The 15,868-nt window shown below is 39.2% G+C and overlaps 1 protein-coding gene across 1 annotated transcript; it reads left to right on the plus strand.

Annotated features, from left to right (window-relative positions):
- The first annotated feature begins 11,080 nt into the window (after positions 1-11,080).
- LOC139887707 (uncharacterized) lies at positions 11,081-13,759 on the plus strand. The gene has a single exon (XM_071870770.1). The coding sequence runs from the start codon at positions 11,081-11,083 to the stop codon at positions 13,757-13,759; it is 2,679 nt and encodes an 892-aa protein (XP_071726871.1).
- Positions 13,760-15,868: the final 2,109 nt, after the last annotated feature.

A 15,868-nucleotide genomic window follows, 5' to 3' on the forward strand; every position in this document is an offset into this window, starting at 1 on the left:
GTATGTATGCTCCTCACCTCTTGGACTTTCCAAAACCAAACCCGCACCTGCACCTTCTGGGCACGAAGCGCCATCAGTAAACAAATCCCAAGTTTCGCCCAGTACCGGTTTTAGCGCGGTTCGCTCATTAATCACCTCCAACTCTCCAGACAGTTCAGCGAGATAATCCGCCATAACCTGACCTTTTTCAGCACTACGCGGAAGGTAAGATATTTATAAGCACCTAATTCTACTACCCACAATGCGAGTCAACCAGATATCTCTGGTTTGGTTAAGACTTGCTTGATTGGCATATTAGTTAATACATGCACTGGATGCCCTTGAAAATACCTTCGTAACCTTCGCGTTGTTAAAATAAGCGCATACACAAACTTTTCAATCGGCGCATAGTTTATTTCACTTCCCGTAAGAGCTTTACTAACAAAATACACCGGCTTTTGTATTTTGTTCCTTTCCGCGATCAATACTGAACCGAAAGCTTCGTTTGCCACTGAGATATAAAGATAAAGAATTTCGCTCTGAACTGTCGCTGTTAGTGTAGGCAAAGTTTTCAACAACTTTTTCATCTCTTGAAACGCGATTTCTACTTCACTGGACCAACAAAATTCTTTTGCTTCAAGCACCCTTTTAGAGTTTTGAAAAATGGCAACTGCCTTTCGGCAGCTTTACACAAGAAACGCGTTAATGCGGCTAGTTTTCCCGTCAAACTTTGCACTTCTTTGACCGTTTTTGGCGCGGTCATATTTTCTATAGCCGCGATCTTTTTCGGATTAGCTTGAATACCTTGTTCTGTAACAAGATATCCCAAAAATTTTCCTTCAGTTTCGCCAAAGCTACATTTTAGCGGATTAAGCTTCATGTTTATTTTTCGCAGTTTGTCAAATGTTTCGCGCATATCTTCAATGATTCGCTCTTGCGTTGTGCTTTTGATGACTAAATCATCTACATAAGCTTCAAGATTACGCCCTATTTGTTTATCAAACGCGGTATCAATCAACCTTTGATATGTCGCACTCGCATTGATTAAACCGAAAGGCATCATTATATAGCAATATATGCCTTTGCCCGTATGAAATGCGGTTTTATCTGCGTCTTCTTGCGCCATAGGAATCTGATGATATCCTCTTGCCGCGTCCAGAAAACATTTATATGGAAAAGCATGTAAAGATTCCACTTTTAAATCAATTTCTGGAAGCGGATAGTTATCCTTGGGGCACGCTTTATTCAAATCTTTGTAATCAATACACATTCTCCAGGAACCATCAGGTTTTTTCACCAACACTGGATTTGCAATCCATGATTGATATTGAACTTCGCGCAGAATTCCAGCTCTTACCAAATTTGTTACTTCTTCGCATAGCCATTTTACACGATCTGGGGCCATGCCCCTTCGCTTTTGCACTACAGGCTTTAGAGCTGGATTTACATTGAGCCTGTGTTCCGCAATATGACGCGGAACACCAGTCATATCGTTTTCGCACCAAGCAAAAACATCCATGTATTGGACAAGTAATTGCACGATTTGTTTCCTAATATCCGCACTAACATTGCGTCCTACTTTGATTTTCTGCTCTAGATATGCGGGATTAATTATCTCGATAGTATCTGCATCATCAACAAGGTCCTGCCCTGCGGTTTTTACGTTAACAGCCGCACAAATAGGCATAATGCTCATTGAACATATTGTGGCAACGCCGCATTTTCAAAACGTTTCCCGCATTTCTAAAACGTTTCCCGCTTCTCATAGAAACCCTAATTTCACAAAAAATGGGAACGAAGCATCAATTATCTGACACCACCATTTCCGATCCTAAAAGGCGACTAGTTGAATCATCATTTTCTTGTTTTCCATCTAAACTGAATGACTGCATCAAAATATATTTCGGTATATTTTTTTATTACATTCAGCTAATTATAGCGTTTGATACTAAGAATCTTTATTATTCTAGAGCGTATCTTTCAATGTTTTTAAATTGCTAACTTAATGACATCATTAAATAATTATTACCATACCTTAAAAAATAAAAATGGACAGCTGGCACTTCCTGAATAATACTATATGACATCATTCACTAAATTAATTTTATTTATTTTAATTAAATAATTAAATAAAAATACAGAGTATTCTGAATACGAAGTATAATAATCAGGTTAACCAAAATCTCTAAGAGCACAGGGTGTCCGCGCCTTCCCTCCTCACCGTCGGTCGAAAATCGACGCCGAACCGCCGTCCTCCGACACCGTACCACCGTCGGTCCTCCCGTCCATTTTCAGTGTCACGTAACCGACGCTGTTTTCTTCCCGTTTCCTTTTTTTTTTGTTTTCCTTTTTTTTGCTGTTTTATTATTTATGAGGTTTTTTTTTTGATTTGAAGGAAGAAGTTGAGTTGCTATTGTTGCTAGCGAGAGGATGAAGAAGAAAAAGTACGGAGTAATTTATTAGGTTTTGTTAAATAGGCCTATTTTATATTATCTTTGGGCTAAACATTTTATTTTGGGCAAAAAAAGAATATAAAAAAGCTGGACAAATCTATTATTCAAGTTTTTTAATTTAATGTTTTTTTATTTATGAAAAAAATAACTTTTCCAAAATTAATGAAAAATAATTAATGTTAAAAAATAAAAATAGATTATAAAATATTAAAATAGACAGTGAAATGGAGATAGTGTTAGGCCACATGCAATCATACTCCTCTTTCACTGAACTTCTCTCCTCCACATCAGCGCCACATCAGCACAAACCCTTTAACATTCCTTACACATTCCCTTCACTAAACACTCACAATCATACACTCCATTTTCAACTTTAACCAATTTTAAATTATTACTTAAATACAATAAATAAATACAAATAACATTTTATTAAATAAAATTAAAACATTATATTATTAAAAATTTAAAACATTACATAATTAAATAAATAAAAGACAATACATAAATAAAAAAAATACAATAAATAACGCTAATTGTTTCGAACAATATAATCATCCGGGAGTGACCAAATGTGTTCGATCAAATTGTTGCGAAGGTTATGATGCGCTCTTCGATCTCGCATCTCTCGATCCACCCGATCTTGGAGCTCAACTCTTTCCTGCCAAGTACGTTGCGGCATGTTTTCTTGATGTCGGAGATAATCCTCTTCAAGGCCAAGTACGTCACGTTCTCCTCGCTTTCACTCTGAGAATTTAATAAATCTTCCACTTCCATTTGATTTTTTTTTTTTTTTTTTTTGTGTTTGTGAAATATGAATTGATAGTAGTGTTGGGTGAATAATGGAATGAGAGTGTATGTATATATAGAGAAAAATGTAGTGTATTATTGGTTTAAAAAAAAAAGAAACATGTAGCCGTTGGAGGAGAAAAAACAAAGAAAAAAAAAAGAAACATGTAGCCGTTGGAAAAAAAAAAAACATGTATCTGTTGGAGGAGAAAAAAAAGAAAAAATAAATAAATCAGATGGGCCCCACAAATCCACCCGTTAGAAGGGTGAGGGATATGGGTGGCGGAGGTGGTGGCGGAACTGTGGTGGTGGCGGTGAGCCAGGTGGCGGCGGTGGCAGGCCTCTTTCACGGCCCATTGCATGTGGCCTTAGCACCCTCACCCATGTTAGTCAATCAATTTCAGTGTCCATAGTGACAACTCGTGCCCTAAACACCCTAAAAACAAAATCTCAAGAAATCCAACAATCAGGTTAACCAAAATCGAAAATCTTCATAGCCATTTGTAACTTTTCTTCATACAATCGAGATTTCTTCCAATCTTTCATAAAATCGCTTATTTTTTCTCCCACTGGCTTATCTTTAAACTGCATCACTATCCCAAAAATTGAGCAGCTCTATTCATTCTTCCCTTTTTAAATTTCATCTTCATCTTGACTCCGTATTTTTTTTTTTGATTTCGTGTGCTTTTCAGTTGCAACCCGGGTGCAATGATGATTTAGGGTAAGTATTTGATCTTTTATAAACATTAGGGTTTCTCTTTTTCCGTTTGAATGATTTGCTTATATATTACTTTGAATTTTTGTTTAACAAGTACATATATTTCATGTTTTGTGTTAAAATTTTCGTTCTTTGTTAAAATTTGTTTGTTGTGTTTGGATTTCAATGTTTGTGTTAAGGTTCTTCAATTTTTCACCAATTGATTTTTTGTATTTTTATAGCATACGAATTTCTACAGTTAAACACTTTTGGTTGAACTAACTCAGTTTCTTCAGTTTAGATAGAGTGAGTTTGATTAACCATTTTTGGTTGAATTAACTGACTTCAAGTAAATTGCGAAGATTTGGTTGAGGATTTCTCAATTTTTTCTCTTTATGGATTCTTTACCTAGGATTATTAATGAATCTCTTATCTTGATTACTGATGACCGTTGAAATCAGAATTGGTATATACAGAATATAAGTGAGTTTAACACTTTCAATTATGTGAGAAGATGGAAAATTGCTTTATGACGACAAGATGTTTGATGAAATGTTCAAGATAGGGAATTGTGCTACACAAAACCTTTTATTGCTATACGTGGTGATCAATCCTTAATTAGCGATGTTACTTAATTACGGATTGAGTGCAATAAGATTATAATGAAGGATGGAATGTTTGATGATTATTTTGGGCCCCGATGATCGTCTTTCACTTTAACTATCAAGTGATCAACCACCCCGACCCGGTCTTGATTGTTAATTAGCATAATTCACCTTTGCGCGGTGTAAAAATCCCTTGGGCAAAATCACAAGTGGAAATTACAAAGGCTTGGGCAAAAATGGCAGAGAATCAACAACCCATAAATGAGAGGCCAAGCTCCTTATTTATAGTATTCGAGATATCCGCGGTCTGCGAATTACCTAACCGCCCGCGGAAACTCAGCGGATTTAACCGCAGTCTCTTTATTAACGCGGAAACATAACTGTTGCACTTTACTTTCAGCGAAAATTGCATATCTTGGCTTTAAAGTCCGCGCAATTCCGCTCTTGGCCTGTAGCAAACAAAATATACATATACAATGCTATGTATATGATCAGTGGGCTTAGCAAGTCGACTGCACTTGTCTTGCTGAGCTGTTGTCACAGGGGTAACTCACAAACTCTAATAATAGTTTCTTGATACTTTAGTTTCTTTGGTTTACATTATATTTGTTTCTTACAACAGGTAGCTGGATGTGTTAAAATAAGGTAAATTTGTCTGCTTCTAACTTAGTAATCATAGGAGTATATATCTACCAATCCGTTGAAGATCATAGATTTTTAAGGATTGATTTTGTAATCATATATATTTAATTGTGTTATGGTTTTTAAGTGGGATAATTGTGCCAAAAAAATTTACATATTTTACACTTTTTGTAACAGTTGCAATATAATTTACTCTCATCTGTTTTTTTTTTTTTTAAATTTTACTATTTGCTTTTGTATATGTGGTATATCTCAGGAAAACGAGAATGATGATCATGGGAACATTCAGATTTTTTTTTTTTAATTGATGTTTCAGCATAAGGTATACTGGTAAGTCACCATATTACTATATGTGTGTTAATTTTAAATATTTAGGTCTTTGATTGATAGATTACTATTGTAGTACGGATTTATGTGGTTTTCATCTTGAAAACATTAACAAACTTGGACCATTTGATCTATTCCATGTTACTATGTGTTTGTTTAATTACCTTTTGTGAGGTTCTATATCAATGAAAGTTTTAGGTATGTATTTTAATCGAGTCTTATTTGACGCTTTTGATGTTTTTGGTTTTTCCAAATCAAATTAAAACAAGAAAGTTACAATAAAGCTGGTATTCTTGAAAACTTACAGCTCGGCATGATTTATCACTTCACTACTATTCACACATTTTCTATGGACATATCCATAACCAAGAATTTAAATTCAAAATTCAAATGAGTGAGAGAGTTGATTAATTAAGAATCATTGTTACAATCGTTTGATGTTGTTTTTACTTTACTCATTTATGTGCCTTCTTTACTATATGTAATTCATCGTCATTTTGGGTTCTTCATCTTTCTTCCAATCAAGGATGTAGCGGGTCAAAGTATAGTGAGAAAAGACCTTATTAGGAAAAGATGGGAAGAGTATTTTGCATCCCTTTCCGGTGGGGGAGGACCAGAGCGGAACGGTGAACCCCACGTGGTTCGTGAGTTTCAAAACAATTGTTTTTGCACGTGGATTAACCAGGAGGAAGTTAGATTGGCCCTACGAAAGATGGGAGAAACAAAGCAGTAGGACCGGACCAAATTCTGATTGAGGCGTGGAAGTGCCTAGGAGGCGATGGGGTTAGATGGTTGACAAACCTTTTTAACACGACATTTAGAAGCGCAAAGATGCCTATGGAATGGAGACTCAGTGAGGTTATTCCCATTTACAAGAATAAGGGAGATGCGCAAATATGTAGCAACTATAGAGGCATAAAGTTACTTAGTCATACTATGAAGCTTTGAGAGAGAGTAGCTTTGAGAGAGAGTGATGGAGATGAGGCTCCGACGTGAGACAAAGGTTACAAAGAACCAATTCGGTTTCATGCCAGGACGCTCGTCGATGGAAGCAATTCACATAGTTTGAAGCCTTATGGAGAAGTATAGGGAAAAATAAAAGAACCTACACATGGCGTTCTTAGACTTGAAAAAAGCTTATGACTGTGTCCCGCGTGAGTTGATTTGGAACTCTTAATGTTAGGGGTGTCCCAAGTAGATATATAAGATCTATTAGAGATATGTACGAGGGGGCTAAGACTCGTGTATGTACGATGGTAGGAAACACAGAGTTTTTCCCTGTAGAGGTTTACATCAGGGATCTACCCTTAGCCCTTATCTTTTCGCTTTGATTCTAGACGAGCTGACTCATATAATACAAGACAACATCCCATGGTGCCTAATTTTCGCCGACGATATTGTATTAGTTTCGGATTTCCAGGATGAGCTTAACGGAAGGCTTGAGCAATGGAGATCGCCTTAGAATCAAATGGCCTACGGATGATCAGAATTAACTTGGAGTACTTTAGATGCGATTTCAAGATGAGCGAAGAGGAACACGACGATATAGTGGATATCCGAATTGGGAATCAGATTTTACCTCCGCAAGAGTCCTTTAGATATTTAGGCTCGATGCTTCAAAATTCGGGAAGGATAGATGAGGACGTGACGCATCGTATACGAGTAGGATGGTTGAAGTGGAGGGCTGCGAAAGGGGTGTTGTACGACAAAAAGGTCCCCTTAAACTGAAAGGGAAATTCTTCAAGGTGGCAATCAGACCAGCCATGTTGTACGGATCGGAGTGTTGGCCAATGACGAAGGCTCAAGAGAGGAGGATGGAGGTGGCAGAAATGAGGATGCTTAGGTGGACTTGTGGTAAGACCATGCTACATATGATACCAAATGGAGTTTTTAAGGAGAAATTGGAAGTTGGGAACATCATCAACTAACTGAGGGAATGACGACTTAGATGGTTTGGGCATGTTATGAGGCGCCCACTTTTAGCCCCGGTTAAGAGAGTCGCGACCCTCGTCGTGGAGGCATAAGGAGAAGGGGTAGATATAGACGTAGGTTGGAGGATAGATTGAAGTTTGAGATGAAAGAGTTTCTATTGACGGAGGACTTGACTTCTGATAGAAGCCTGTGGAGGCGTAGAATTAGAATAATTGAGTAAGATTTTTTTAGGCATATTAGAACTCGAATATAGGTGTAAGAGCGTTTTTTTTTTCAATGTGTTGGGATACACTTATTTTACAACTACATATATAACTATAACTAGATATTCTATAGCTACACTATATATATCCCTCTACATGGTATATATGCCTCCGTATCTATGTATATGTATTTAGGTTATATATATGTACTGATGTATATGTTTGTATCTATATACGTATCTATGTATCTAAGTGCACGTATTCTAGGTGTATGTATGTTTGTCTCCCTTGTATTGTATCTAGGTATATATATCTATGAATGTATCTATATGTATATATGTTTATGCATGAGTATTTATACATTCTTATGTATGGTGGAGCTATATATATAATGTATGTATTTCGTCTGTTTGTATGTCTACTTGAAATTAAATGGCTATGTGCACTATATTATCCATGTTATATGCCCTACTGCTGTGCATTAATGCTATATGTGTCCTCTTTTATGGTTACTGTGTATGGTTGCATCTTTCTAGGCGCACATAACTCTTACAGGTATGTATCATTTGCCCTCTCTTTTTCATTTTTATGAGCATTTCTGGCCGGAGGTCCTTCAGGAAGCAATCTCTTTGCTCTAGAGTAGAGGGAGGGACAACCTTATCTAGTCGCGGGTTCTATACCCGCGGGTGGAATAGTGACTTCCTTCTTATATAGGGTATGGGGAAAGATTGTCTACACCCACCTCTCCCATACCCTACTTTCGTGGGAATGGGTATTGTTGTTGTTATACATTTGAAATTCCGTTCAAAAGTATTTCTAGTCAACCTGATGAGACTTTTTAGTAACCCACCCATTTTCCTCGTACTTGATACTCTTTTGTAAGCAATAGTTCAATGTTGATTACTACGTATTTTTTTTTCTGTCTGGCAGATCATATTTGGACACAATCTTGTTGAGACAAAAGATGGATTCATCTAAACATTTTCCACTTAGCGTCATTATGTCAAGTATGAATTCCTCGTTAAACTTTCTGTTATTTGTCTTATTTTTTTTTTGTTTTCTTAATACTTGTTTATTATCACAGATCTATGGTTCAAGTGGAAAAATACTTCATCACAATATCCCACCAGGGGCTAGCAAGAATTTGAATGCGGACTGTTTTGAGCTGGAAGTATGTTTCACACCCACTGATTATATTTTTGCAATCTTAAACTTCAGAAAAAGGGTGGTCTTTTTGGATTGAATTCTGACGCTTTATGTCAACTTGTTTTTCTTGTTTTGCATTATTAAATTTAATAAACATGGTCATTTTTCCACTGGAAGTGTGTGTGTGTGTGGGGGCGCGCGCTTATACCTTTTTTATTCAACAGGTTGTTCGTGTTGAGGACATATATATGCATCTATTGTACTGTAGATTGGTACCCCCTCCTTCTTCTCATTGATGGTAATATCAAGCTATTCTCACCTACTGAATACATCATATGACGTTGCAAACTTTCTTGATTATTTAAAGCTTAATTCAGTCTAAGTTGGTTGCATCTCTGTATCGGGTAGCAATCCCATTTATGTCATTGATTCTAACTGGGAGATCTATCTTTTAGTTGAGAAGAAAAGCGATCAGCATCAGGATAATCCAGTAAAACTGCTTGGTTTTGCAGCTCTTTATCGGTTCTTTTACTACCCTGAGAACCATATGATGAGACTTAGTCAGGTATATACCCTTTAGACAATTTTAAGAACACATTTCGTTAACCATACACAATTTTGCTTTTCGGTTTCTTAAAGGAGGCAATATTGGCGGGTTGCTGGTCTATATGGGTAAGCAATCATAGTTTCTGGTTAGGTTGCAAGATGGGTGGTATGAGAAACAGGTCAAAATGGGGGTTTAGATTAGCATAGGGGTCAATTATTTTTTTGGATATTTCTTCTGTAAAATCCCACTTATTTAAATGTTATTTGGACTTGTGAGTGACAGATATTGGTATTTCCTCCATACCAACGCAAGGGTTACGGAGGCTATCTTCTTGACGCACTCTCAAATATGATAGTAGTTACATTAGACAAAGTGTATGACTTCACAATTGAAGAGCCACCGGACTCATTGCAACACGTAAGGGCTTGTATTGACATTTCGCGTCTACTTGCATTGAAATCAACTCAGTCGTTTAATGGAAGAAAACTTGGCTAAAGGAACCACCATTGCTCAATTTCGCCCGCCATCCGATATCATTGAACAAGTGAGAAAAACTCTTAAAATCAACAAGAAACAGTTTCTAAAATGCTGGGAGATTCTAATTTACATAGCTCTTGACCCCATTGATAAGCATCTTAAGAATTTCAAGACCGTTGTGTTGGACCTTATCAGGGCTACTGGTAAAGATACAGGTGCAAGTGGGAAACGGGTGATTGACATCCCGACCGAGTTTACTAAATCGTCATTTGTGATGTTTAAGAAGATGACACGAGATGGTGATGAATCAAAGGAGGATGAAAAAGTGAGGATGATAAGATCAAAGAAGAGGAGCAGCTACAGAAAATGTAATATAAAATGTAAGTACATTTCCATTCGTTTGAATTCCGGGCTGACCATTGTCGGACACATTAGGGCTAGTTCCAAAAATCTCCTGTTGTAACCATCAAGGTAGTTCCCAACGGCCTTTAACTGCATGAATTCCATTTCCATCTTTTGGATTTCGGTTCTCGGACAATACTCCTCAATCATGGCACACTTAAATTCTTCCCATGGCGTAGCATACGCCTCATCAATGCCTTGTGCCTGTGCCATTGTGTTCCACCACGTGAGTGCGCCGTCAGACAGCGTGCAAGAAGAAAATTTGGTTTTGTTGTCCTCCGAACAGTTGCTAACTCGGAATACTGATTCAAGTTTCTCGAACCATCTGGTGAGACCAACCGGTCCGTCAGTGCAGCTGAAGTTATGTGGTTTACAGCTCTGGAATTCCTTGTAAGTACACCCATTTCGAACGGGTTGAATAACCGGTGGCGGTGTCGGTGGAGCTTGGGGTTGCATTTCCGCAATGGCTGCGGCTACACGTTCTGATGCAGGAACATTAGATGAAGGAACTGCACGAGCTATACAAGATAAATGGGATCGAGTTTATCACAGGAGGAATAACAAACCAACTGGGCTGTTGGATTACTTTGGAGAATCGATGTTTGGGCCACTCATTGGGCCTGCAGATGGCGTGGAATAAATCAGAAGAAACAGGAAGCTTGCAGCTAAAGATCAGCTTATTTGAATTTTTTAAATTTTAGAGTTTATCCTTATCTTGTGGTGTGTTTAAATAAGGCAGTGTTAAGCCATTGTACGTATCTTTTATTTTGTTAAAAACTTTGTTTTCATTAATAACAAGCCGCAGGCTAATTTCTATCCACTGTTCCATTTCAATTCGTTGTTTGGCCACGATCTAGTTCATCAAGTGGTATCAGGAGTCCAGGATGGCCGAACAACACGCTCGTCGTGGTGCTTACCTATCCGTTAGAATCAGTGACCCTGATCCGTATGTTGAAATCGAAAGGCTACGAAAACGAATCGCAGAGCTGGAGTTAAATAACCAACGGGAGTATGATGATCGGTATTCTGAGCAAACCCATGACGAGTGGGAAGAGGATAACCCGTTCGCTAATCAACACCCGAGGGAACCGCAACGGGGTTATGATGACCCTTTACGCAGTTTAGGGATGAAGGTAGAGATCCCGGAATTCACGGGAACTATGCACCCGGATGATTTCCTAGACTGGTTGAGCACCGTTGAACGCGTGTTCGACATCAAAGATATCCCCGAACACCTCAAGGTGAAGCTTGTTGCCATTAAATTGCGCAAGCATGCTTCTTTGTGGTGGGAAAATGTTTGTAAACATAGGGCGTATGCCCGAAAATCCAAAGTAGCAACATGGGATAAAATGAAGAAACTATTACGCTCTAAGTTTCTTCCAACAAATTTCAAACAAGAGGCGTATATGGAGTACCATAATTTGCGCCAAAGAAACATGAGTGTTGACGAATTCATTCAAGAATTTGATCGTGTCCGCCTTCGTTGTGATGTACAGGAAGAAGAAGAGCAAATCGTAGCCCGGTTTTTGGGTTCGTTAAATTCCAATATTGGCGATGTAGTAAGTTTGCAACCCTACTGGTCCTATAATGATGTATGTCAGTTAGCTCGAAAGGTGGAAAAACAACAAAAAGGGAAAGGAAAATTGCCATACATAAGGAGCAATAACTCGTCAGTGCCCAAGACGGGAACTGCAACTCCAGACAAAACTAAGGCTGAACCGAAGGCAACTCCAGCAGGTTCCGGGTCCAATAATCGTGTTCCCAAATGTTTCAATTGTCAAAATTTTGGTCATTATTCGCGGGACTGTCCAGATCGCAGACCGGCCAACTATTGTGACGATTTTAATGAGCCGATCTATGATACCGAAGACGAGCAGGAGAACCCACAGTATGATAGCGCAGAAGTACTTTACCCTGATCAGGGGGAGGCACTGGTGGTTCGTCGAGCATTAAAAACAGCCCCAGTCGCGGCAGATGATAACATGTGGTTGCGAAATAACATTTTTCGTACAAAAGTCACGTCCAAGGGTAAGGTGTGCACAATGATTATTGACGGTGGAAGTTGTGAGAACGTAGTGTCTACGGAAATGGTTGAAAAGTTATCTTTGACACCGGAGGATCACCCAGAACCGTACCAATTAACATGGCTAAAGAGGGGCAATCATATCAAGGTCACGAAACGATGCTTGGTTCAATTCTCCATCGGGAAAACTTATAAGGATGAGGTGTGGTGCGAAGTGATTCCAATGGACGCGTGTCATCTCCTTTTAGGAAGACCGTGGCAATATGATAGGAAAACGAAGCATGACGGGTTCCGAAACACGTATAGTTTTGTAAAAGACGGTATTAGCATCACACTAGCGCCCCTGGATTCACGTACTGGTACAGAATCCACATTTATTCTTAATAAAGCCGCATTTGAAGATGAAGCTAAGATGAAGCCATTCATATTTGCTCTTGTGGTGGAAGAAGTCAATGCCGAGGTAACAGAAGTCCCAACAGTGATTCAACCGCTACTGACTGAGTTTGGCGATGTGTTCCCAGAAGATATTCCCGCAGGTTTACCGCTCATGAGGGAAATACAACATTGCATTGATTTCGTACCGGGGTCCTTCATACCGAATAAACCTGCGTACAGACTTAATCCCAAGGAATTCGAGGAGCTCCAACGTCAAGTTACTGAGTTGTTAAACAAAGGTTTGATCAGGGAGAGCATGAGTCCATGTGCAGTACCCGCACTTCTCGTACCTAAACACGACGGTTCGTTTCGGATGTGCATTGACAGTCGGGCAGTTAATAAAATCACCATAAAATATCGATTCCCTATCCCGAGGTTCGATGATCTTATGGATCAATTGAGTGGTGCTATGGTGTTTTCAAAGATTGATTTACGAAGTGGGTACCATCAAATAAGAATGAGACCAGGAGACGAATGGAAGACCGCATTCAAAACACGAGACGGATTGTACGAGTGGATGGTGATGCCGTTCGGTCTCTCTAACGCTCCTAGCACGTTCATGAGGCTAATGAATCAGGTATTTAAACCCTTCATTGGTCGTTTTGTAGTCGTGTATTTCGATGACATTTTAGTCTATAGCCGAGATGAGGATCAACACCTCCAGCATTTGCGTGAGGTATTTACTACTTTACGAGTACAGAAGCTTTATGCTAATGGGAAAAAATGTCAGTTTCTAGCTCGAGAGGTTAAATTTTTGGGGTACGTCATATCAGGCAATGGTATTCGAATGGATGAGGCAAAAGTAGAAGCCATTACCAACTGGCCACTACCATCGACTATTCATGAGATCAGGAGCTTTCACGGGTTAGCTTCATTTTATCGCATGTTTATTCCTAACTTCAGCACGGTCATAGCCCCGATCACCGACTGTATGAAAGGCAGCCGATTTAACTGGACTAATGAAGCCACATCAGCCTTTAATGAATTGAAGAAAAAGGTAACTCAAGCCCCTATTCTTGCACTACCGAATTTTAATGACGTTTTTCAGGTTGAATGTGATGCTTCGGGGGTCGGAATCGGGGGTGTTCTTAGCCAAAACAAATGACCCGTTGCCTATTATAGTGAGAAACTGAACGAAGTGCGTAGAAGGTATTCTACATATGACCGTGAGTTTTACGCGATCGTACGCACCCTCGAAGTATGGCGTCATTACTTGCTTCCTGCAGAATTTGTTCTCTACTCGGACCATGAGTCCCTCAAATATATTCATGGACAACATAAGCTTAACCCGCGCCATGCAAAATGGGTTGAGGCGCTTCAATCGTATACATTCGTTATCAAGCATAAGGCAGGAGTATTGAATACAGTAGCTGATGCGTTAAGTAGACGCTATTCGTTACTTGGTACAATGCAAATACAGGTTGTGGGGTTTGAACAATGGCGTGATCAGTATAAAGAAGACAAAGACTTTAATAAAATATGGGGTCAATGCCTGAAGGGTCCTTTTAAAACCTATTTAATTCACGACGGTTACTTGTTTAAAGGGTCTCGCCTATGTATTCCAGGAGGATCAATTCGGGAGTCAATCATAACCGAAGCACATTCGGGTGGGCTAGCAGGCCACTTTGGAATGAACAAAACACTTGCGGGTATCAAGGATCGATTTTATTGGCCACATATGGAATGCGATGTAAACAGAATTGTGGCCCGGTGTCGAGTATGTCATCTTGCTAAAACACACGGGACTAATGCGGGACTTTATACTCCCTTACCGGTACCTAACGGACCATGGGAAGATATTAGTCTCGACTTTGTCCTTGGATTGCCCCGGATACAATGTAATAAGGATTCGATTATGGTAGTTGTTGACCGATTTTCGAAAATGGCGCATTTCGTACCGTGCAACAAAACGTTCGATGCAAGTCAAGTGGCTCGTCTCTACTTTTCTGAAATTGTTAAGCTACATGGAATTCCAAAGACTTTAACATCGGATCGAGATGTCAAATTCGTTAGCCATTTTTGGCGTACCTTGTGGGCTCGAGTGGGGTCAAAACTTCAGTTTAGTAGTTCTCACCACCCGCAAACGGATGGTCAGACAGAGGTTGTTAACCGGAGTTTGGGCAATCTGTTACGTAGCCTTGTTGGTGAGCATCCCAAACAATGGGATCTGATTTTGTCTCAAGCTGAGTTTGCTTTCAACTCATCAGTTAATCGCACTACAGGTTACACTCCCTTCGAGATAGTGTATGGCCGAAAACCTGTCACTCCCCTCGATTTATTGCCGAAATGTGAGTCACAGGAGGTGTCACAAGATGGGTTAGAAGTGGCACATCAGATGCAATCTTTACATCAGCAGGTGAAGGCTCGTATTACTAAACAAAATGCAGTATACAAGTACCAAGCAGATAAACATCGAAAATGGGTTGTGTTTAAGGAAGGCGATCTCGTATGGATTCATTTGAGGAAAGAAAGGTTTCCGGGTGGTCGTTTTGGCAAGCTACAACCAAGGGCAGATGGTCCTTTTCGTGTACTCAAGAGGATTAACGACAACGCTTACAAGATTGCATTGCCGGGTCATTATAATGTGTCAGCAACCTTTAATGTGGCGGACCTCTCCCCATATTTGAGTGATGACGAGCAGGATCTTGACTCGAGGTCGAGTCCTTCCGAAGGGGGAGAGGATGATGCAGGAACATTAGATGAAGGAACTGCACGAGCTATACAAGATAAATGGGATCGAGTTTATCACAGGAGGAATAACAAACCAACTGGGCTGTTGGATTACTTTGGAGAATCGATGTTTGGGCCACTCATTGGGCCTGCAGATGGCGTGGAATAAATCAGAAGAAACAGGAAGCTTGCAGCTAAAGATCAGCTTATTTGAATTTTTTAAATTTTAGAGTTTATCCTTATCTTGTGGTGTGTTTAAATAAGGCAGTGTTAAGCCATTGTACGTATCTTTTATTTTGTTAAAAACTTTGTTTTCATTAATAACAAGCCGCAGGCTAATTTCTATCCACTGTTGCGTTTCAATTCGTTGTTTGGCCACGATCTAGTTCATCACGTTCTTGGATCATCTCTTCAATTTGAGCAGCAGTAGGTGTGGATCGACCGTTAGCCATGATGTTCTATACAAACATTTTGACTCAAGTCAAAATCCAGCATTCAATATATAATAATATAGTATACAACAACCAACATGTAAACAGCACAA

Source organism: Rutidosis leptorrhynchoides, chromosome 2 (assembly GCF_046630445.1).
Source record: "Rutidosis leptorrhynchoides isolate AG116_Rl617_1_P2 chromosome 2, CSIRO_AGI_Rlap_v1, whole genome shotgun sequence".
In the NCBI taxonomy this organism is placed as follows: domain Eukaryota; kingdom Viridiplantae; phylum Streptophyta; class Magnoliopsida; order Asterales; family Asteraceae; genus Rutidosis; species Rutidosis leptorrhynchoides.